We start from the raw sequence: 25815 nt of genomic DNA, 5'->3' as shown, positions 1-25815 counted from the left end.
TTTCCTGGAAACTACACTCAGTATCGCAGCATTCAGCCCCCATAACTTTGAACTGTGTCTAAGGGCATCTGCCAAAGTTACTATTGGTTCCACTTGTAGAAAGGGAGTCCTTTCAGTCAGTATCCAGTAACGGAAAGTCTACTGCTGGATTGATGTCTATGCAAAATATGGTGTGTATTTATAATTTTGTCCCTGCTTTTACTGTGTTAGTGTGATTTGGTAGTTTATTTTGGGGGTCTGGGAACACTCATCAACTTTTCCATATACATTAATGGTGATTCTTTGTTTTATACCATTTTAGCTTATAAAAGGTTTCATAGGTACACTCTGCTTTCAGATAATGGGGAAACCTGTGTGGAAAACCTCTGTAATTTCTGCTCAATTTGGCTGTGAATGTAAAACAACTCTAAAAATCAGAAACAGAAACAAAAAAAATGCTGAGAATATATAATTTTTAAATCATTAATATATAAATGTTTTTAGAAATTTCACTTTTATTATTGATTTGTCTACTTTCTATTTGATAACAGTAGCTGCTTTTCAAACTGTTGAATATAAATGTTCATAACTTCATCCTTGTCCAAGTACTATGTAAATGTATACCTGCCTTGTTTCTAATTATAGTATCTATATATAAAGTTAAAAAGAAAAAATTTTTAATTTTAAAATAAAATCTTGCACACTAGTAGGCATTATTTCTGCATCTATGTATCCTGAATACCATTACACTTCAACAAAAGAGCTTTCTGAACCCGTGGCATCAATGACCTACACAATCGACTCCTTACCGTTGTTGTGAAGATACGCTATAGCTGATGCGACGCTCTGAATGATCCACCTTGTCTCATTCTCTGAGAAATGCCCTTTCCTAATTAGAATTTCTTTGAGTTCTCCATCCTCACAGAGCTCCATCACCAGGTACATTTTCTGACAATACATATATAAAAAGAGAGAGAGAGAGAAAATTATATAGGTGGGGATCTGGAACATGTTATATGTATATTACATACAGAGTAAAAATATCACAATCTTAATCACCAATCTATTAATTGAAAAATATTTATTATCTATCATATACATGATACTGTGCAGAATACTGGGGCCATGGAAGCATAAGACATAGTCTCTCCCCCCAAGGAGCTCTCAGTGTAGTAATACAATAATTACAATGTAAGTGTTCATAGAAGAGGCATGCCCAGAATTCTTTAAGATTACAGAGGAGGGGGCATCTGCCTAAAGATCACTCACTCAGGCAGGTCTAGATGACTGAGAAGCAATAGAGGGGTAGAGAACAGGCAGAACCTGTAGTATTAGCAAACTACAGAACTTGAAATGACATTGGCTGCTATAAAAATAACAAATACCTCAGTGTTAACAGCATTGTGAATTTGGTTGAGCAGAGGAGTATGGAGTGGTGGTGAGGGCTGAGGCCAAAAAGAACAGGTTGATGCCAGGTTGCCAAGAGTCTTGGATATCACACCAAGGAGTTCAGAACATTTCCCCATGTGCAATAAGGAGCCCTGAAGACTAAGCTGGTGGCTGGAGTTGGGGGAAAGATCAGTGCTATTACCACTTTTGCATTTCTAAATGAACACTAACAGTAATGTGGAACAAGGCTCAGCAAGTTTTTTCTGTAAAGGCCAGAATCAGACAACAAATACTTTCAGCGTTGTGGGCCACGCATCTCTTTTGTAACTACACAACTCTGCTGTTAGAGCATAAAAGCAATCATAAACAATACAACAAAACTTTATTTGTGGACTTTGAAAATGTATTTTCATATAATTTATGCATGTCTCTTTTAAATTTATTTCAACCATTTAAAAATGTAAAAGAAAATTTTTTTTAACTTAGTTTAAGGGCAATAAAAATAATAGGCAGTACAGCAGATTTGGCCTGCACACTGTGGTATGCGGACCTGTCTACAGAGGGTACATGTGAGGTACACAATGGAGACAAGAAGTGAAAGAAGAAAAAGATATGAATGAGACATAGGAGAAAGAAACAGCAGCCTTACTGACGAATTGGCTACGAGTGGTAAAAGTCATAGATGTAATGCCTCTTCTGTATTTGTGTTTCTGTTGATGCGTATTAAGATTACTTTAGATATTCCAACAGTCAAGTCATCTATTGATTCAGAAAGACTCACAGTCAACTAAAATGCAAGTCTTTTTCATACCTATTACTATTCAGTCACAGAATACTCTTTCCATTTTCCATATTCATTCTATTCTATGCTGCTAGATTTTTTTAGAGACAGAGATAGACAGGAAGGGAGAGAGATGAGAAGCATTAACTCATAGTAGCGTCATGTTAGTTTTTCATTGATTGATTCTCGTATTGATTGTCTTGACTGTGGGGTTCTAGCCAAGCCAGTGACCCCTTGCTCAAGCCAGCAACCTTAGTCTTCAAGTCAGCTACCTTTGAGCTCAAGCCAGTGACCATGGGGTCATGTCTATGATTCCATGCTCAAGCCGGCGACCCCGCACTCAAGCTGGTGAGCCCAGGTTCTAGGCAGATGAGCCTGTGCTCAAGCCAGCGACCTCGGGGCTTTGAACCTGGGTCCTTGGCGATAACCGTCAATGCTCTATTCACTGCACCACCATCTGGTCAGGTGATTTTTTAAAAATTTAATTTATTGCCATAAGGCAATGGTTCTTAAACTTTTTGAAGTTGGGGCACATTTAAAACCCTACCAATAATTGTAGGCACACTATATACAAATTTCTGAGAAATATGCTATAATAACTAAATCAAATATTAAAGAAAAAATATAAAGTCCAAGCATGATTTTCTGGTAATTAAGTGAAATAAATATGACAAAATTAAATTTATTCTAACATTAAAAAACATTTTTATGCTATATTTTTTGTTATGCTTTTTAGAATTCATAAAAAAGAGGGCTTAAAAATAAAAAAATGACAAAAAAGGTTATCTTTTTATATATATAGATACATTCTTAGTAAGATTTAGTAAATTCGGCAGGTCCCAGCGTGAACGTGTTAAGTTTTTTCATTCTTGTGTTTATGAGAAACATGAGCCTGATGTGTCCTAGTGATTTCTTCAATGTTTGGTATATATTTGGAAGGCAAACTCTCATTTCCTCGTAAACACATTGAAGAATTCCTCTTTTTACTTTTAATTGTGTTGAGTTCAGAAAACCCGCACCATACATATCATCTTTACTTTACACCAAACAAAGGATAGAAGAAACTTGCCTCCAGTCTTTCCGAGGAACATGGGGGGTAGTGTAAACAATCTAGCACCACAGCTTAACAGCCTTTTGCAACCTAATCAGGCAAGTGAGGTGGGGGGTTGGGCAAACTGTCAGCTTACAGCCAATTCCCCACACCTCTGTCCCCCAAAAATCTAAACTTCAAAAACCCTGTGGTTTTTTGGTCCCCAAGAGGCACATATTTCTCTGGAATACCATAAGGCGCACCTGGAAATCTTCTAGGGCAGACCAGTGAGCCCTGGCACACACTTCAAGAAACAATGCCATAAGGTTTCATGTGTACAACTCAATAAAACACCATCTGCACACTTCATTGTGTGCCTATTGCCCCAAGCAAAGTCTCATTCCATCCATGATCTTTCCTCCTTTACCCACCTCCACCTACTCCTTTTCCTTGGCTATCACAACACTATTGTGTATGTCTATGTGTAGGAATGCAATTTCTTGTTCAATCAGCAAGCCTGAAAACAGGAAGAGAAAGTTAACACCCTTTCTTTTGTAGTCAAAATTCTAATTCACGCCCCAGTCCATTGGCTTAGTGGTAAAGCATGAGCCTGGCATGTGGATGTCCTGGGTTTGATTCCTGGTCAGAACACAAAGGAGAAGCACCCATCTGCTTCTCCCCTCTGTTCTCTTCCTGCAGCCATGACACAAATGGTTCCAGCAGAGTTGGCCCCAAGCACTGAGCATAGCTCCATGGCCTCGCCTCAGGCACTAAAATAGCTCAGTTGCCAAGCAACAGAGCAGAAGCTCAGACAGGCTGAGCACCACCTGGTAGGATCTTTCCAGGTGGATCTTGGTCAGGGAACATGCAGAAATCTGTCTCTGCCTCCTTGCCTCTCACTTAATAAAAAAAAAAAAATTCTAATTTACTAAACCTCAAAACTAACTATTCTGCAGAGTCTAACACAAATAAGCTTTTGAACAAAGCTATATTTTTGCCTACTGACAGCACTGCAGAGATCACTGGTACAAGAAATGGTAAGTGTTCATTTAGAAGAAACAGTTATATTAGCTGTACATATATTATAACTTGGTGTCAATTTTAAATATGTACACTGATAAAGGTTATGCAATAAAAGTTTTTATTTTCTTTAGTTTTTATTTGTGTTCAATTTATTAGGGTGATTCTAGTTAACATAATTATATAAGTTTCAGGTGCCCAATTCTACAACTCATCTTTGTACAATGTATTGTGTGTTCAGCTCCCCCAGTGAAGTCTTTGTCCATCACCATTTATCCCCCCATGCCCTCCTCTACCTCCCCCTTCCTGGCAATCACCACACTGTTGACCATGTCCATGAGGTTTTTTGGTCCCTTTCTGCTAAATACCTCCACCTCCATTGCTTAACACCCTTTCCCAAGAGCTATCATATTACCCAAGGCAATCCATAGATTCAATACAATTCTTATCAAGATGCCAGTAGTATATTCACAGAACTAGAACAAATATTCCAAAAAATTATGGAACCACAAAAGACCCTGAAAAACCATAACAATCTTGAGAAAGGACAAAATTGGAAGAATCACACTACCTCATATCAAATTATACTATAAGGCCATAGTAACCAAAACAGCCTAGTACTGGCAATAAAATAGACATATAGATCATTGGAACAGAATAGAGAGCCCAGAAATAAACTCCTGCCTACACGGTCAATTAATATTTGACAAAGGAGGCAAGCACATACAATTGGGTAAAGACAGTCTATTCAATAAATGGTTTTGGGGGAATTGGACAGGTATGTGCAAAATAATGAAACTAGACCATCTTACACTATCACAAGAATAAATTCAAAATAGATTAAAGACTTACTATTACCATAAAACTATAAGAATCCTAGAAGAAAACATAGGCGGTAAAATCCCAGACATTTCTCATAGCAATATTTTTTCTGATATATCTCCTTGGGCAAGGGAACAAGAGAAAAGGTAAACAAATGAGACTGCATCAAATTACAAATATTTTTCACAGCAAAGGAAACCATCAAGAAAATGAAAAGAGGCCCTGGCCGGTTGGCTCAGTGGTAGAGTGTTGGCCTGGCGTGTAGGAGTCCTGGGTTCGATTCCTGGCCAGGGCACACAGGAGAAGCACCCATCTGCTTCTCCACCCCTCCCCCTCTCCTTCCTCTCTGTCTCTCTCTTCCCCTCCCGCAGCGAGGCTCCATTGGATCAAAGATGGCCCAGGCACTAGGGATGGCTCCTTGGCCTCTGCCCCAGGCGCTAGAGTGGCTCTGGTCGCAGCAGAGCAACGCCCCGGAGGGGCAGAGCATTGCCCCCTGGTGGGCAGAGCATCACCCCCTGGTGGGCGTGCTGGGTGGATCCTGGTCGGGCACATGCGGGAGTCTGTCTGACTGTCTCTCCCAGTTTCCAGCTTTGGAAAAATACCAAAAAAAAAAAAAAAAAAGAAAATGTAAAGACAACCCAACAAATAGAAGAACATATTTGCCGATGCATCTGATAAGAGATTTATATCTAAAATTTATGAAGTACTTATAAAACTCAACATCAAAAATACAAACAATCCGGGGAACCTGAAGATGGCAGCAGAGTAGGCAGATGCACAGACGCCCAGCTCTCACCACCAAACTGGAATACAGATCAATTTAGGAAAAATCAGCGTGAAAAACCAACTCTGGACTATAAGAACAGCTCTCAAAAACCAAGGAGCAAAGAAGAAGCTACAACAAACCTGGTAGGGAGCGCCTGAATCTCCCCTGCTTACAGGAATGGAGGGGGGGGGTGGTGAGGCTGAGAGCCCAGAGGGGATTTCACTCCAGGGAAAAGACCAGAAAATACTGCTCATAGTCACTTGCCTGGCAACCAGAGAGCAAGGTGTGTTGAAAAGACCAGCTTATCCCAAGTGGAAAGGAGAGAAGGACAGACTGAGAGGGGCTAAGGAATGCAGGAGACAACCTAAAAAAAAGCTGACTCATCCATGATGGAGGCAGCCATAGCTGGGGGAGGGACTGACCCTTCCACAAAACAGTACTAAATTGCTTCCGGATCAGAGATCTCCAGACATCTCTCCAGCTCCAATCAGCGCAACAAGACACAGCTGAAAACAAGAAGTGGGGAGGAGGGGCAGTAGCTCAGGTCTCCATGGAGATCTGAGATATACCTCCCCCTACTGAAGCTGAGAAAACACCCTGCCCCAAGTGAGATTAGTTGGTGGAAGAGGCCTTCAGAGTCTCAGGTTACACCCATCACATTCCTGGATACAGTTTCAAGGAAGCCCCCTGCTGAGATCAGTAAACAAGACTATCACCTGTTAAGAAAACAAACAAATCAAGACTTCAAAGCTGCCCAAATCTGAAAGTGGATTACAAACAATAGCTGATACCAACCCAAGAAGACCTAGAAATAACACAATTGAAAACTGAAGGCAGACAACACCAAGCCTAGACTCAACCAACTCTACAAACAAACACCCAAATACAGACAATGAGAAGACAAAAAAGTGCAATCCAAATGAAACCACAAGAGAAACCTTCAGGAGATGAACTGAGTGACATGGAAATAATCAAACTTCCAGATGCGGAGTTTAAAATAATGATTGTAAGGATGCTTCAGGATCTTAGAACAACAATGAATGGTCATTATGAACACCTAAATAAAGAAATAGCAAGTATAAAAAAGAATCAGTTGGAGATGACAAATACAATATCAGAAATAAAGACCACAATGGAAGGAATTAAAAACAGGATAGATAGAGCTGAGGATCGAATCAGCGAGATGGAGAACTGGAATGAAGGCATGAAAGCAGAGAAGAAAAAAGAAAAGAGACTCAAAAAGACTGAGGAAACTCTTAGAGAGCTTTGTGACAACATGAAGAGAAATAACATCCACATCATAGGGGTTCCTGAAGAAGAAGAAAAAGAACAAGGGATAGAGACTGTTCAATCATATCATAGCTGAAAACTTCCCTAAATTAATGCAGGGGAAACTCTCACCAGTTCAAGAAGCACAGAGGACTCCATTAAAGAGAAACCCAAAGAAACCTACACCAAGACACATCATAATTAAAATATCAAAGCTAAGCGATAAAGAGAAAATATTAAAAGCTGCTAGAGAAAAAAAAGTTATCACCTACAAAGGAGCCCCCATAAGGATGACATCGACTTCTCAACAGAAACACTTGAGGCCAGAAGGGAATGGCAAGAAATATTCAAAGTAATGCAGAACAAGAACCTACAACCAAGACTACTTTATCCAGCAAGGCTATTGTTTAAAATTGAAGGAGAAATAAAAAGCTTCCCAGACAAAAAGCAACTCAAGGAATTCATTACAACTAAACCAATGCTGCAGGAAATGTTAAGGGGCCAGTTGTAAACAGACAAAAGTGGGAAAAGAATATAGCAAAAAAGGAATACAGCTTTAAAGAAGAAAATGGCAATAAACAACTACATATCTTTATTATATGCAGCTTAAGTGTCTGTTTGTTGCCGATAGCTTATTGGTTGCTTGCTTAACTGTACTAGCCAATGGGGTGAAGTTGCCATGGCTGAACGCAAATTGAGCGGGTCAGGGGGAAGGTGAACATTTGTTTGCATTGGCAATCATCTGCTTTTGAAACAATTTAAGGCTGAACGCAAATTGAGCGTGTCAGGGGGAAGGTGAACATTTGTTTGCATTGGCAATCAGCTGTTTTACATAAAAACTACCTCTTAATGTAATTTCTTTTAAGAATGCCTCCTAGAAAATACAGCACTGAAGAGGAGAGAAAAGGAGCTAAAGCTGCACAAAAACGGCTTTCTCGACAAAAAGAAACCACTGAGCAGAGAAAGACAAGGCTTGGAAAGACAATACACAGTCTTTTTGGATTGCCAATTCCATTAAATGAAACTTCAGTATCTAATATTAAATTAAATACTGACAAAGCAAAGCTTTTAAGAGAAGCAAAGCTCATAATAATTGACGCATGTACCATGGCTTCAAACCATGCTTTGGATACAACTGACAGGTTGTTAAAAGAAATCATGAAAAATGATTATCCATTTGGAGGAAAAGTTTTACTTCTTGGAGATGACTGTAGACAATTTCTATCAGTATTGCCTCATGCTCCACAAGCCGCAATAATACAAAATAGCATAAAGTTTGCAAAATCATGGGATTTATCTAAGAAACTCCCACTGACAATGAACATGAGGTCAAATGACCCCGAATATAGTGAATGGCTTTTAAAACTTGGAAATGGAACTCTTTCTGATGATAATGGATTAAGTGAAGACGTTGTCGAGATTCCTTTGTCAATGATATGCAAAGATAGTTTAGTGGATTGGGTTTTTGGTAATAAAATCCAGCCTGGAAACATCAGTGAAATTAGTGAAAGGGCAATATTGTGTCCTAAAATTTCTGATGTAGACAAACTAAATGATGATGTCTTAAATTTCATAGAAGGGAACAACACAACATATTTAAGTGTGGATTCCATTGTAGCTGATAATAAAGCGAGTGCCAACAACTTTCCAATGGATATTTTAAATAGTCTGTCGCCTTCTGGCATGCCACCTCACAAATTGAGGTTAAAGATTGGAGCAATAATTATGCTGTTAAGAAATCTTAACACCAGAAGGGGTCTTTGCAATGGTACGAGACTAGAGGTTCTCCAATTGAAAAATAATGTCATAATAGCTAAGTCTTTGACTGGCTCCTCTAAAAGTGAAATACATGTCATTCCAAGAATTGATTTGGCTCCATCTCAAACAGGGTTGCCGTTTCAATTGAGACATAGACAATTTCCTGTAAAACTTACCTTTGCTATGACCATCAATAAGTCTCAGGGCCAAACGCTTAAGCGTGTTGGCATTTTTTTACCTGAGCCTGCATTGGACATGGTTAACTTTATGTTCAAGAGTTCATGAAAGAATGGACGTAAAATTAAAAATAATTGATGGTCCTCTGCAAGGCGAGCTTAAAAATGATGGAAAGATCTACACAAGAAATGTTGTGTACAAAGAGATCTTTGACATGTGAATTAACATTTTATTATTTAAATCACCTTTATTTATTAAGCTAGCGGTGGCTCTTAAGAAATGTACCGCCAGTGGTTTCCTTCATTGCACTCTACTTTAAGCAATTAAGCAAGTAGAAGGGGGAAACCTCGTGGGGCAGTAAGCAAAGGGGCATCCTCACTGCCTGCCCTGGGTAATTCAGTTTGAATTAGCAGACACCTTTGCACAAATCATTTTAATTACAATTTATAATATCTAGAACAGCGGTCATTTCATATGACCACCGGGCTTTCTAGTTAATAATAACCATAAATGTAAATGGATTAAATGATCCAATCAAAAGACATAGGGTAGCTGCATGGATAAGAAAACAGGACCTGTACATATGCTGTCTACAAGAGACACACCTTAGAACAAAAGATACACATAGATTGAAGGTAAAAGGATGGAAAAAAACATTTCATGCAAATGGAAATGAAAAAAAAGCTGGGGTAGCAACACTTATATCAGACAAATTGGACTTTAAAACAAAGGATATAGTAAGAGATAAAGAAGGCCATTACATAATGATAAAGGGAGTAATCCAACAGGAAGATATAACTATTATAAATATCTATACACCTAATATAGGAGCACCTAAATATATAAAGCAGACTTTGATGAATTTAAAGGGCGAGATCAACAGCAATATTATAATAGTAGGGGATTTCAATACCCCACTAACATCACTAGATAGATCCTCAAGAAAGAAAATTAACAAAGAAACAGCAAACTTATTGGACACACTAGATCAACTCGATTTAATAGATATCTTCAGAACCTTTCACCCTAAAGCAGCAGAATATACATTCTTTTCAAGTGCTCATGGTACATTCTCTAGGATAGACCACATGTTAGGGCACAAAAGTGCTCTCAACAAATTTAAGAAGATTGAAATCATATCAAGCACTTTCTCTGATCACAATGGCATGAAACTAGAAATAAACCACAACAGAAGAGCTCAAAAATTCTCAAACACATGGAAACTAAATAGCAGGTTGTTAAATAACGAATGGATTAAAAATGAAATCAAATAAGAAATAAAAAAATTCCTAGAAATGAATGACAATGAGCATACAACAACTCAAAATTTATGGGACACAGCAAAAGCAGTACTGAGAGGGAAGTTCATAGCACTACAGGCACACTTTAAGAAGCTAGAAAAAGCTCAAATAAAGAACTTAACCCTGCATGTAAAAGAACTAGAAAAAGAAGAGCAAGTAAAGCCCAAATGTAGTAGAAGGAAGGAAATAATAAAGATCAGAGCAGAAATAAATGACATAGAGGCTAAAGAAACAATACAGAGGATCAATGAAACTAGGAGCTGGTTCTTTGAAAAGGTAAACAAGATTGATGAACCTTTAACTAGACTCACCAAGAAAAAGAGAGAGAGGACTCAAATAAATAAAATTAGAAATGAGAGGGGAGAAATAACTGACACAACAGAAATACAAAGGATTGTAAGAAAATACTATGAAGAACTGTATGCCAAAAAACTAGACAACCTAGATGTAATGGGCAAATTCCTTGAAACATACAATCTTCCAAAAACCAATCTGGAAGAATCAGAAAACCTAAACAGACCGATTACAACAAATGAGATAGAAACAGTTATCAAAAAACTCCCAACAAAGAAAAGTCCAGGGCCTGATGGCTTCACAACTTAATTCTACCAAATATTCAAAGAAGAACTAACTCCTATTCTTTTCAAACTATTTCAAAAAATTCAAGAGGAAGGAAGATTTTCAAGCTCCTTTTATGAGGAGAGTATAATTCTGATTCCAAAACCAGGCAAAGACAACACAAAGAAAGAAAATTATAGGCCAATATCTCTGATGAATATAGATGCTAAAATCCTCAACAAAATATTAGCAAACTGGATCCAACAATATATGGAAAAAATCATACACCATGATCAAGTGGGATTTATTCTGGGGAGGCAAGGCTGGTACAATATTCGTAAATCAATCAATGTGATTCATCACATAAACAAAAAGAAGGAGAAAAACCATATGATAATTTCAATAAATGCAGAAAAAGCATTTGATAAAATCCAGCACCCATTCATGATCAAAACTCTCAGCAAACTGGGAATACAGGGAACATACCTCAACATGATAAAAGCCATCTATGAGAAACCCACAGCCAACATCATACTCAATGGGCAAAAATTAAAAGCAATACCCTTAAGATCAGGAATAAGTTCTAGCCACAGCACTCAGACAAGAAGAAGAAATAAAAGGCATTCAAGTTGGAAAAGAAGAAGTAAAACTATCATTATTTGCAGATGATATGATATTGTATATAAAAAACCCTAAAGTCTCAGACAAAAAACTACTGGACCTGAAAAATGAATTCAGCAAAGTGGCAGGAATAAAAATCAATACTCAGAAATCAGAGGCATTTTTATACGCCAACAATGAACAATCAGAAAGAGAAATTAAGGAAACAATCCCCTTCACTATTGCAACCAAAAAAATAAAGTACTTAGGAGTAAACTTAACCAAGGAGACTAAAGACTTGTACTTGGAAAATTATAGAGAATTGATAAAAGAAATCAAGGAAGATACAAACAAGTGGAAGCATATACCATGCTCATGGTTAGGAAGAATAAACATCATTAAAATGTCTATATTACCCAAAGCAATCTATAAGTTCAATGCAATACCAATTAAAATACCAATGACATACTTTAAAAATATAGATCACATATTCCAAAAATTTATATGGAACCAAAAGAGAACACGAATAGCCTCAGCAATCTTAAAAAAGAAGAATGAAGTGAAAGGTATCACACTTCCTGATATCAAGTTATACTACAAGGCCATTGTACTCAAAGCAGCCTGGTACTGGCATAAGAACAGGCATATAGATCAATGGAACAGAACTGAGAACCCAGAAATAAACCCACATGTTTATGGACAACTGATATTTGACAAGGGAGGTAAGAGCATACATTGGAGTAAAGACAGCCTCTTTAACAAATGATGTTGGGAAAATTGGACAGCTACCTGCAAAAAAAATGAAACTAGATCACCAGCTTATACCACTCACAAAAATAAACTCAAAATGGATAAAAGACTTAAATGTAGGCCATAAAACCCTAAGCATCTTAGAAGAAAACATAGGCAGTAAGCTCTCCGACATCTCTCGGAGCAATATATTTGCTGATTTATCTCCACGGGGAAGTGAAATAAAAGACACGATAAACAAATGGGACTATATCAAACTAAAAAGCTTTTGCACAGCTAAAGACAACAAGAATAGAATAAAAAGACAAACCACACAATGGGAGAACATATTTGACAATACATCTGATAAGGGGTTAATAACCAAAATTTATAAAGAGCTTGTAAAACTCAATACCAGGAAGACAAACAATCCAATCAAAAATGGGAAAAAGAAATGAATAGACACTTCTTCAAAGAGGACATACAGATGGCCAATAGGCATATGAAAAAATGCTCAACATCACTAATCATTAGAGAAATGCAAATTAAAACCACAATGAAATATCACCTCACACCAGCCAGAATGGCGCTCATCAATAAAACAACACAGAATAAGTGCTGGCGAGGATGTGGAGAAAAGGGAACCCTCTTGCACTGCTGGTGGGAATGCAGACTGGTGCAGCCACTGTGGAAAACAGTATGGAGATTTCTCAAAAAACTGAAAATCGAACTGCCTTTTGACCCAGCTATCCCACTGGGTTCTTGGGAATATACCCCAAGAACACCATAGAACAGCTCCAAAAGGAGAAATGCACCCCCATGTTTGTGGCAGCATTGTTCACAATAGCGAAGATCTGGAAACAGCCCAAGTGTCCATCAGAGGACGAGTGGATTAAAAAGCTTTGGTACATATATACTATGGAATACTACTCAGCCATAAGAAATGATGACAACGGATCATTTACAATAACATGGATGGACCTTGATAACATTATACTGAGCGAAATAAGTAAATCAGAAAAAACTAAGAACTATATGAATCCATACATAGATGGGACATAAAAATGAGACACAGAGACATGAACAAGAATATGATGGCAACGGGGGTGGGGATGGGGAGGGGGGATGGGGCGAGGAAGGAGAGAGGGGGTGGGGGAGGGGAGGGGCACAAAGAAAACCAGATAGAAGGTGACAGAAGACAATTTGACTTTGGGGGAGGGGTATACAGCACAATCAAATGTCAAAATAATCTGGAGATGTTTTCTCTCAACATATGTACCCTGATTTATCAATGTCACTGCATTAAATTTAATAAAAAGAAATACAAACAATCCAGTTAAAAAATGGACATAGGCCCTGAATAGACATTTTTCTAAAGAGGACATACAGATGGCCAATAGACATATGAAAAGATGCTCGGCCCTGGCTGGTTGGCTCAGTGGTAGAGCATCAGCCTGGCCTGCAGAAGTCCAGGTTCGATTCCTGGCCAGGGCACACAGGAGAGGCGCCCATCTGCTTCTCCACCCCTCCCCCTCTCCTTCCTCTCTGTCTCTCTCTTCCCCTCCCACAGCCGAGGCTCCATTGGAGCAAAAGATAGCCTGGGCACTGGGATGGCTCCTTGGCCTCTGCCCCAGGCGCTAGAGTGGCTCTGGTCATGACAGAGCTACGCCCTGGGTGGGCAGAGCATCGCCCCCTGGTGGGCATGCCGGGTGGATCCCGGTCGGGCGCATGCAGAAGTCTGTCTGCCTCTCCGTTTCCAGCTTCAGAAAAATACAAAAAAAAAAAAAGTAAAGAAAAGATGCTCAACATCATAGAAACGCAAATTAAACCACAATGAGATAAATATTACCTCACACCTGTCAGAATGGCTATCATCAATAAGTCAACAAATGGCAAGTACTGGCGAGGGTGTGGGGAAAATGGAACCTTTGTACACAGTTCATGGGAATGTAGATTGGTGCAGCCACTGTGGAAAGCAGTACAGAGTTACCTCAAAAAATTAAAAATGGAACTGTGCTTTGACCCAGCAATCCCACTTCTGGGAATATGTTTTAAGAATCCCAAAACAGTAATCCAAAAGAATATATGCACCCCTATGTTCATTGCAGTGTTATTTACAATAGCCAAGATCTGGATACAACCCAGAGCCCATCAGTAGATGAGTGAATAAAAAAGTTGTGGTACGAAGCCCTTCAATAGATGAATGGATAAAGAAGATGTGGTATATATATACTATGGAATACTACTCAGCCATAAGAAATGATGACATCAGATCATTTACAACAAAATGGATGGATCTTGATAACATTATACGGAGTGAAGTAAGTAAATCAGAAAAAACTAAGAACTGCATGATTCCATACATTGGTGGGACATAAAAACGAGACTAAGAGATATGGACAAGAGTGTGGTGGTTATGGGGGGGGGGAGGAGAGGGAGGAAGAGGGGGGAGGAGAGGGGCACAAAGAAAACCAGATAGAAGGTGACAGAGGACAATTTGACTTTGGGTGATGGGTATGCAACATAATTGAATGACAAGATAACCTGGAGATCTTTTCTTTGAACATATGTACCCTGATTTACTAATGTCACCCCATTAAAATTAATAAAAATTTATAAAATAAAAAAAAGTTGTGGTACATTTACACTATGGAATACTACACGACCATAAAAAAGAAGGAAATCTTAGCTTTTGCAATAGCATTGACGAACCTGAAGATCATTATGCTAAGTGAAATAAGCCAGTCAGAGAAAGACAAGTACCATATGATTTCATTTATATATGGAATCTGATGAACAAAATGAACTAACAAGCAAAATAGAGACAGACTCATACACAGAGAGCAGGCTGACAGCTATTAGTGAGAGGGGTTGGGTGAGGGGGGTGGAGGTATTGAGCAAAAAAAGGACAAAAGAAAAAGGAAAAAATCCTCATAGAGACAGACAACAATGTCTTGATTGCTGGGGATGGGAGTGTTGGCGTGCTAGATGAGGTTATAGGGGGGATAAATAGAGATGGAGACTTGGGGAGGAACACACAATACAGTATGCAGAGACATGTTGTGGAGTTGGGCACCTGAAACCTATATAATTATGTTAACCAGTGTCACCCCAATAAATTCAACTGAAAAAGAAAAAGGCTGAGAGTAGAGAAGACTTTCAGCATCACTGCCTTATACTGCTCCCACAAAGGATAACTGCGGTCTTTAATAGTTATTAAGCCCTTCTAATAAAGCAAGCATACTGCATAACCCAATATGACGACTACTGCTTCAGAGGCTGACAAGGGAAACAAAGAAAATAGCTAACATTTAATGAGATACTGTATATGCATTTTTCCATTTAATTATTCAACAAACTGAATGAGGTTGATAGTATTATAAAATCCATTTTACAGATGAGGAGACTGAAGTATAGAGAGTTTGAGTAGCTTGTCATGGCCTCATACACAGGCAATAGGACCCCAAAGTCTACATGCCTAATCACTAAATTATTTTGCCTCCAAGCAGAGAAACACCCAATCGCACAGGCACTAAACCATCTGGAAGCAATGGTAAATCCCCAGGCTTTAAAACAACTCAAAATGAAAATACCAGCTTTGGCCCTGGCTGGTGACTCAGTGGATAGAGTTGGCCCCACATATGGATGTCACGGGTTTGATTCTTGGTCAGAGCACACGGAAGAAGTAACCATCTGCTTCTCCCCCCTACCCCTTCTTTCTCCCTTCCTCTCCCACAGCCAGTGGCTCAATTGGTTTGAGCATGGCCCCAGGTGCTAAGGATAGCTCCACTGGAGCACATCAGCCTCAGGTGCTAAAAATAGTTCCGTACTCAAGCACCAGCCCTAGATGGGGGTTGCCGGGTGCATCTGTCTCTCTATCTCCCCTCCTCTCACCTAAAAAGAAAAAGAAAAGAAAGAAAATTACATGCATTCAAAGAGAAGAATGATAACACCTAGGGAAGAAGGAAGACTAAACATGTTGGTAAAACACAGACAGCAACCTATCATCTCTACATAGTGCCAAATGTACCAGGCTAACTTTATTATAAGCTTACCTTGCAAAATTATGACACTCTTCCAAGAGAGTATAATGGAGAAACCAAGGGCCAAGGTGAAAGTAAAGCCATCTCTAAGGAAAGTCTAATCACTGTTTGGTTGTGTGTAAAGTTGTTTGCATTTTCAACATTTGTTTTCAACATACCACCCCAAAATATCACTAAAGCCATCAATCTAATCATCAGACACTTAATCATACAGCCAATAATAAAAGTCCTCCAGAATGCCTTCATCAATCTTCAGTGACAAACTCATGCCAAGGACATGAGCAACTGTGGCCCCACAAGGATTATTTCAGAAGGGAATGATGTTCATTTTGTAATAACAACAACTTTTGAAATGCAGCACCTGCTACAGCATTACCGTGGGCGTCTCAAACACTTGCTCCAGATGTATGATGTGTTCATGTTTCACAATTTTCAGGATGTTCACCTCCCGTTCAAGTAACTTCACAGCCGAGCTTCCAGCCTTAAATAATGAGGAAACATGTATTTCACATATGAATGTCACTACTACATACCTCAAAATAAAAGTTAGTTATTTTTATATTTTTCTTACATTTTCTTTTTTTTTTCTTTTCTTCTTTTTTCCTTTTCCAAGTGAAAGGAGGGGAGATAGAGAGACAGATTCCCATATGCACACTGACCAGGATCCATCCAGCAACCCCCTTCTTGGGCCAGTGCTCTACCTATCTGGGGCCATGCTCCCAAGCAAGCTATTAGCACCTGAGGTGGAGGCTCCATGGAGCCATCCTCAGCACCCAGGGTGATGCACTGGAACCAATAGAGCCATGGCTGCAGGAGGGGGGAGAGAGAGAGAAAGAGAAGGAGAAGGGAAAAGGATGGAGAAGCAGATGATTGCTTCTCCTGTGTGCCAGGAATCGAACCTGGGACATCCACACACCAGGCCGACACTCTACTACAGAGCAACCAGCCAGGGCCACATTTTCTTGAGAAGTTTCTTTTTCAAAAGATAACATGCAACTCATTTCCATAATAAAATTAAATTATGTCCCTTCTTTCCTTTCTCCAATTTTATATATAATTTGTCTTCAAACCATACCTGTTTCTTGGGCTGTTTTTATAAATTAGCTATGATATGGGTTCTGTCTCCTTACAAAAATTATTCCAATTTTTAATATGCTTTTGGGTATTTTCTTCAGAATCATGTTGATCCTTTGATGTTTGCATAATAAAAACAAAATCTGCTTCCTAAGGACATCAATTGGAGAAGATAAAAACAAGATGTTTTTCTATTTTGTTGTGCTTTTGCTTTGATTATATTTATATACATCAAAAGAAACAATAGGAAGTGAGAGTCTCCACTTAGTCCTGTCTTATATCACTTTCTGGTGCCCAGGCCTCAAAAATTAACTGTGAAAGAAAAATCAAAATCTTGCCTTCTGACCAACCTAACTCCAACTTAATATCCTTACATGTAACCCTTAACCAGACCTGACAGCAAAAGGTAAGGGCAGCAACACCCCAGGGAGCACAGGGCCTCCAATCAGGGTGTATAAGTCATTGATTTTCTACAATATCACCTAAGAAATTTTAGAAGAACTTTTTCCTCCCTCACTACCACTGCCCAATCATCACCCCTATTGAATCTAAATTACCATCTTTATTTGCAAATAAGCACTGTCCTCATGAACATAAAACATCTCTGAAAGGGATCAACAAAGGTTTTATACCTTCTTCCTTCCTCACATCCTCCTACACTTCCATGCTTAGGACAGTACATAGTAGTTCTTAAGGGACTAAAAGCAATTGATCTCATAAGGCCATCTTTATCTAAGTTAAATTTTTACCTAAGGTTATCCCTGCTTCCAATTACTTTTACCCTTTAACCATTACCATGTCAGGAGTGAGTAGGAAACTGCCTGCCCACTATGTCTCGTCCATGTAGGACAAAAGTCACATGTTAGGTTATCCTAAGAGGGTTAAGAAGGTTGGTGACTGTGAGGAGTGGATTTCTGTCTAGACAAGATATGGAAAGTTACCACAATTTCTCCTAAAATCTACATCAATTCTGTTCCTACCTCCCTCCTCAAACAGCTTGACCTGAATATATAATGCAGTAATATATTGTCCACTTCATATGTTATGTTTTTTGTTACTATTTTAGTGTCTTGTAACTCTCAGCATCAATATGTGTGTATAAGATAATGAATTCCTGCCTGACCAGTTGTGGCATAGTGGATAGAGTATCGACCTGGGATGCAGAGGACCCAGGTTCAAAACCCCGAGGTCACAGGTTTGAGCATGGGCTCAACAGCTTGAGCACAGGGTTGATGGCTTGAGCAAGGGGTCCCTGGCTTGGCTGGAGCCCCCCAGTCAAGGTATGAAAAGCAATCAATGAACAGTGAAAGTGATATAACTATGAGTTGATGCTTCTCATCTCTCTCCCTTCCTCTCTGTGTGCATGTGCAAAAAAATAAAAGAAAGAAAAAGAAAAGATTATGAATTTTTAAAATTGCAAGTGCAAACAGGTATCCTGGCTCTATAACCCTAAACTTAAACCTCAACCCTACCTGACGCTCAAGGGGCAAGGGAAATAATACCCCATGTAGCGTTGGGTTCTAAAATCCTGAAAATTTCTGGAAAAGCTCTGGATCTCCCTTTACTGAGATTTAATGTTACTTTATTAATCTTTAAAGAGAAACATTAAATAATTTACTATCATTTGTTTTAAAGAATATATTAAAAAACTACTATCTCATATTGTAATTGTAATATTTATCATCACAAGTTAAGGAAAAAGGTAATATTTTCCACAGTCACAGAAATTCTTTAAAAATTGATGAACTGCTCATGTGTAAAACCTGAGGACTTAGATTCTTTAAAGAGAAGCCCAGTTATTCTCTGGCTCCAGAGAAACCCAGTGAGGAATACAGTGGACACAAGTAAATAGTACAGTAGGCAGCTGGGAAAAAGTGGTTCAAACTAAAAGAGTAGGTAGGATGAATAAACAGAATAAACTAACAATGAAGAAACAGGAGTCAAAGGAAAGAAGAGAGCAGGAGAAAAGCAGAGCAGACCACATCGGGAGGGTCCCAGGACTCCTTGCCGGCTGAGACATCTCTAGCCAACAACCCTGCATTTATACATACTGATAATCAGACCTTACCCTCAACTCACTCTGGTAAACTCTCTGTGTTTGGTTATATTGGTTATGTTAGCTATTCTTTCCTTTAGTTCTTCCAGATACACTTGATGACCTACCTGAGTTTAAGAACTGGTCCCTTCTCAGAAAGCTAGAGAAATGCCCACAGACCCCAGGGAACAGCCCAGACCACGGCCACCGAGGTCAGAGGCAGGTGTGTAAATGTTAAAACCAGTACTTTCCACCCCACCCTGTACTGCACTGTCCTCAGTATGATGCTGCTGCTATAAGTCTTACCTTTTCTTTGTTCACTTTTTTAATGGCCCACTTAGTTTCTGTTTCCTTGTGTGTAGCTTCAAAGACCATTCCAAAGCTTCCTTTTCCCAGTGTTCTTCCAAATACATAGATTTCCTGGATAAAAAATAAGAATTCCTTTATCTCTCTCTGCTATTCTTTGGGTATTAAAAATGAACATGTAATACTGACAGGTATGCACTCAAGGGATTAGAGATTCTGCTCCAGGGAGAAAGACACCACATATTTGCTTCAATATTAATAAACGCATCTTAAGTAAACAAAGGTTAGCTTTGATGAATTTCAGTAAATGTCCTTTGGAGGAAAACCATAAAAATTCTAATAGGGAAATGTGGAAAACCTCAAGAGAATAAAAATGAATCTGTTACAAACTATAATATTTATAAAAGACCTTCATAAAAAAATAAGGAATGGAACATTAATACATATATACATATGTATATATGTGTATAAAATACATTCACACACCTCCCCCAAAATCCCAAAACTCTGACAGCTATACTATAAAATTAACACATATTAACCATATAGAACAACTGCTTTCTTGTTTACCAAGTAACACTTCATCTTCATTATTTCTATTAAAAATCACTTCTGTTGTTTCATTCCTTTTGTTTTAGAAAAAGCAGTATGTGATAGAAATTTTAACATAAATCAGCACGGAGAAAAAAACATCGGTAGTAACACTATCCAGACCAAGAATCCCCCCCCCCCCCCCGCCCCGCCTCGCCTACCATTTAACTTCTGCTGACACACAGAATGCACTGGTCTTGCCAACGCCCCGCACTCTGGTTCACACTGTAAAATCACAAACAGGTCACTCGTTCACACTTTCATTTCCTGTGAATTTGGTTGGGAGGAGTTAGTCCAAACCAACTTGAGGGCAAAAACAAGAACTTCTGGATCTTGAGAGAGTTTCTGAATGTGCAAGAACAGCTAAGGTAATGCCACTAGGAGACACCTCTGTTGGGTCAGCCAGCCAGTCTTCCCTAGAATTGCTGCTCCCAACTCTGTGATTACTTTTACCTTCACCAGGTGACAGGTAAATTAGTTGCTAGTCTTCGTATTTTCCACAGCTTACTTTCTTTTTTTCCTTTAGTAAAAAAAGATTCAATGCCCCACTAATTATCTCCCTCTTTCATGAAGGGCTTCACTGCCTAACTGGGTGCTATGGTGATTGTTCCTTTCTTTGGACTTTTCTTGGCCTGTATGCATCTGTCCTCAAACACTATTATTACTCTCTTGCTTACATTTTCACTCTCCACCTCAAGATGGTCTAGAAGCTCCTTAAGAAGCTGTTTCTTTTGTATCCTTTAAAAAGCGTACCCTGAAACCTTGTAGGCAAAATATTCGTGTTTAGTGCATGGCGGGAAGGGATAAAGAAGGAAGGAGGGAAGGGAAGAAGGAAAAAAGGGAGGGAGGGAAGAAAGGATAGAGAGAGGATAGAGGGGTGGGGTGGGGGAGGACAGGAGAGGAGAGAAAGGAAAGAGAGAAAAAGAAAGGGAAAGGGAAAGGGAAAGGGAAAGAGAAAGATAGGGAGGGAGAGAAGGGGAAAGAGAGAAAGGCAGAGAGAAGAGGGAAGGGTGGGTGGAGAAGAAAGAAAAGAAAGAAGGATATACTTAGTTTTGACATATTAGACTTTCTTTAGATATTTCCTTGTGATGTACACTCTGGGGGCTACCAAATTAAATAAAACGTAATTCCGCTTTTCTCAGAATTTGTAATCTACTCAAGAGACAAAATTATTCTTAATCCATAAAGTCTTAAGTTAAAATAAAAATACAAAACTACACTGGGGCCAGAGAAGAAGGCTAAAACATTGGGAGAATAAAGGAAAACATTATGAGAGAAGTGGCTTTGGAGACTGGCATGTGAGGGAACCAAGTCAAAAAAAATAATTGAGATTTTTTTTTTTCCCAATAATACAAGCAAGGCAAGGAAGCATTCCAAATGGAGAGCAGTGAAAATGTGGACTCAAATAGTGAATTGCTAAATGAATGAATCAATCAATAAAAGCAGTCAGCAAGCCAGCCAGTCAGAATCCTTCCATATATACACATTTGAGAGGAACAGTAGACTGGGTGTGTGGAGCTGTGCCTGAGAGAAGGAGTCCAGATCTATGTCTCGACCATTCTAAGTGGAGACTCCTGGACTCACACCGGGCACATCCCACCCCCAATGCTGCTTTCAGATGAAGTTTAATTACTTTGGCTCCTCTTCCTCCACCCCTACCACTTAATAGCAAGAATCAAAGTCAGAAAACTAAGATGATTAAAATAAGGCAAAATATCTTACTTTTATTATATGTATATGCCATTCTTGACTATATATTATGTAAAATGAGTTCAATCTGGATTTGAATGGTCATTTACCCTCCCCCCACACACACAGAACAAAATAATCTCAACTTCATAACCATTTTCCCAATTTTTCTTGGTCTTTAAAAACTAAACTCTCATTTTCTTTCTAAACATATAGAACTTGGACACAGAATTTTAATATTGTTTAAACAGGACTTTTTAAGAGAGGAATTTCCCACCTACATTTTTATAAACTAATTTCTTTAACTATCTACTTTGATATCATTACATAGTGGTAAAAATAAGAAGAAAATGACTTTTTGTACTAATTTTAAGAGGATGCTAATAAAATAGTAATATAGATCTACTCTTATTGACACAGAATAAGTCCATGATATAGTGTGGAGTGTGAAAGCACGCATTATATGATCCCATTATGAAAATGTTGAAAATGTGTGTTTGTTGGGGGTGCTTACATTAATGTCTGGATTTTAGACATTGAGTAGCTATCACTGGGTAGTACAGTGTTAGATTATTGTAACTTACTTTTTTATACTCTTCTGAAATGTTTAATATCTTTAAAATGAATTGGTGCATTAAATGAAGGAAGAAATTTTTCAATTATATCAGTTAGGGTTATTTCTTAAAAATATGTACATACTTGGAATATTTCATAATTTAAAACAGGAAAAAGCTGAAAAGGAAAAATGGGATGACTTCTATATATATTTTTAAATGAAGTAAAGGTGATAAATGTTAAAACTGTTTATATCTGCCTCATAGTTTTTATTTTCTTCACTTTTATATCTATATTTTCTTAAATTTTTCACAATGAATGCAGTTTGATTTTATAAAAGCTCTTAAGACTAAGTACAAAACTCAGTAAATTTGTAGATTTAAAAAAAATATATAGGCCTTTTATTTAGAAGGGAAGATGTAAACTTTTCTTTCTTTTTCTATTTTTATTAAGAAAGAGGCGGGGAGGCAGAGACAGACTCCTGTAAGCGCCTGGACCCTGGGATCTACCAGGTAAGCCACTACCAAGTGATGCTTTGCCCTGCTGGGCCACAGCTCTGTTCCTTGGCAACTGAGCTATTTTAGCATCTGAGGTAGACACCATGGAGCCATCTTCAGAACCCGGGGCCAACCTTGCTTGAACCATTCAAGCCATGGCTGCAGGAGGGGAAGAGGAAGAGAGAGAGAGAGAGAGTGGGGAGGGGAGAAGCAGATGATTGCTTCTCCTGTGTGCTCTGACCAGGAATCAAACCCAGGATTTCCACATGCTGAGCCACCACTCTACTGCTGAGCCAACCAGCCAGGGCCAGATTTAAACTTTTTAACTCAGAATTTCTCAGTAAGTTTTTCTGGTCACTTCAAGTATATTGCCAAATATCACTTTAAACAAATTTTTAAAGTTAACATTAATACAACTTTCTTCTTGTAGTTGTCCTTGTTGAACTTCCTTTAAACTAATGTTAAAAGAACATTTCATTTCTAAAATGGTACTAATATTGCATTCACATTTGTAGGTTATTATTAGAATCCTAGGAAGACTAACATTTCTATTCATCCAATCAGAGGGTACAAAAATGGCCTCAAAGAAGTGAACAGCTAAACCATCTCAACTTGTCTGGTCTCTCTCTGAATTTTAGAGAGGTCTACACAAGCAAAAACTCCACTCAGCAAGAGGCAAGACCTGAACAACAGAATGTTCTTATTTTATTTCATAAAAATGCCCTCCATTTTGATTAAAGTCCATTTGGTCTTCCATGAACAGAAAAAAAATTTTCTGTAATAAAGATTTTGACATACTGAAAAATGGGAAATTTCTCCTTCTCTTTCCTTCCTTTCCTTAGAGACTTATTTTTAAATCATTTTTGCCATTAATCATTAACACAGAAGGAACCCGGAAGTTCCTGGTAGCTCCACTTCGCTTTCTAAATACCTGAATATCAGCTCCATCGTCCATCCTTATGTGAGGAACTTTTCCTTCTGTAAAGATGCGACCCCATTGTTGTTGAGATGCCTTTCTCTCTACATTTGAGGGCTTTAAGAGCTTGACCAAAAAGGAATTTAAAAAAAAGTAATATTAAGATATAACACATTTATTGACAAAGAAAGAACCCTAATTTAGATAATATGACAAATCTTTCTTTAATGTGTGCCATGATATATATTGCGTATAAGATAACTAACTCACTGCCTTTTTCAAATCCTAAGCCCTATATGATTTAGTGGCTCATTAGACTGAAAGAGACTTTAAGAAGTCACTCAATCTAATCTCCTAAATCCAGGCAAATCTACATTATAACCTGCATAACAGATAAATCAGAACTTACTCGATGGTTTTTTAAAATCATGAGAAGGCAACTTCACAGCTTTCTCAACATTTTTGTTTCAAAACATAGCAATCATCTCAAATAGGTTATGCATAAAAAATTACTGGCCAGACATTCACAAAATATGCTTTGAATGAAAACACAGTAAGAACTTACTCAGTAATTCAGAGGTGCTTGTATAGCAATAACTATACTGTAATACAAATCAGGAAAAAAAAACAGTTTAGGGTAAAAATTTGAAAAAGATACAACTTTGGAGGCTGAGAACCTAACTTTTCTTAAACTTACTGCTCTGTCTCCAAAGCTGTGTTTGTATCAGGTAAAATCTTCCATTCTGCCTCTTCTCTAAAAAGGTGAATACTCCTGAACTAGTTCAACTGGGCAGTCATGGATTGTAATAACTGTTTTTCTAGAGTATATCTGATAGTCCATCTAAATAATGAGGAATTGTCTACAGTAATAACCACCCTATATATAACCACAACCATAAATCTCATTCTGCATTGAAAAAAAAAAGTGCCCCCAAATTCAGACTTACTTCAACTTAATTTTAATTTAATTAAACCAATGTATTTCTGTATAAATTTAAAAAAGAAGCTGGAACAACATTCTGAATTAGTCACAATCCTAGGAAATAATTAATTTGGGCAGTGTTGAAAATATCATAAAAGAAAATACTGATCAACTTTGCTCACCTCTTATGTAAGAAAAAAATGTTCCTTTAATAGTTAAGAAGACAATGAATTAGCTCACGAAGGCCCATGTACATGAACAAACTAGGGATGGGATTAGAGAATGGGATTTCAACTTGTGTTGAGAAGTAGGTTGATATTTACCATATCTTTTGCAGAGGTATTATCTTTAGTAATGTGTTCTTTTTTTCTCTCCAGTGAAATTGAATCGTCCGAAGGAACATGGCTTGATGTCTGTGACATTTCTACCACGGATATTGGAGAAGGCCTTGTTTTACAGGAATATACACAAAGTACATTTTTCTGAGTAGGTGAAGAGTTGGGAGATTCTGTGGGGGTTTTTCCAAAGCCACTATCAGCCATTTTCTTAACTCTGCCAGAAAAGCAACTTGAAAGAAAGATGTTTGTACTGTTTGAGGAAAAGAACCAGACCAAAAAGGATAAGGTAAGCTGATGGCAAAATCTGTAACTTCCAACTGGTGAGGTCCTTATGTTAATGATGCATTAGATTTATATTCACACATGAAAGCTGCAAAGAGAAAAGAATTACCATTTAGAAAATTCTTTCTTATCCTATCACCCTCATGAGAGAAAAACTAGCAACTAACACCAAAAGCATCGTGCCTATACATGAAAAAGTGGTATTTACAACACAATTAGGACATATTTCTAAAACAAAACAAAACAACCCAATGGATTCATATCCTTCCAAACAGAATTCTTGAACTCCAGAAATTTTACTTAACAATCAAAGGAATCACCTTCTTTCGTTGAGAACCATGAGACTGCTGAAAAGCACCATCTAAGGAAGTCAATTTTTAAAATATAT

The 25815-nt window shown here is 38.1% G+C and overlaps 1 protein-coding gene across 1 annotated transcript in view; it reads right to left on the bottom strand.

The window, feature by feature from the left end:
• Nucleotides 1-25349, bottom strand: part of STK33 (serine/threonine kinase 33) — a 91669-nt gene extending 66320 nt beyond the window's left edge. Inside the window, exons 1-5 of the mRNA XM_066360070.1 lie at nt 25131-25349; nt 23901-24011; nt 19638-19751; nt 16599-16703; nt 789-927 (exon numbers count right to left, since the gene is read on the bottom strand). Coding sequence (XP_066216167.1) covers nt 789-927; nt 16599-16703; nt 19638-19751; nt 23901-24011; nt 25131-25349 — 688 coding nt within the window. The remainder of the gene's footprint in view (nt 1-788; nt 928-16598; nt 16704-19637; nt 19752-23900; nt 24012-25130) is intronic.
• Nucleotides 25350-25815: the final 466 nt, after the last annotated feature.

The sequence above is a fragment of the Saccopteryx leptura genome, chromosome 1, assembly GCF_036850995.1.
Source record: "Saccopteryx leptura isolate mSacLep1 chromosome 1, mSacLep1_pri_phased_curated, whole genome shotgun sequence".
Taxonomy (NCBI): Eukaryota; Metazoa; Chordata; class Mammalia; order Chiroptera; family Emballonuridae; genus Saccopteryx; species Saccopteryx leptura.
The sequence above is the reverse complement of the archived record's forward strand: the minus strand, read 5'-3'. Positions and strand labels throughout refer to the sequence as shown.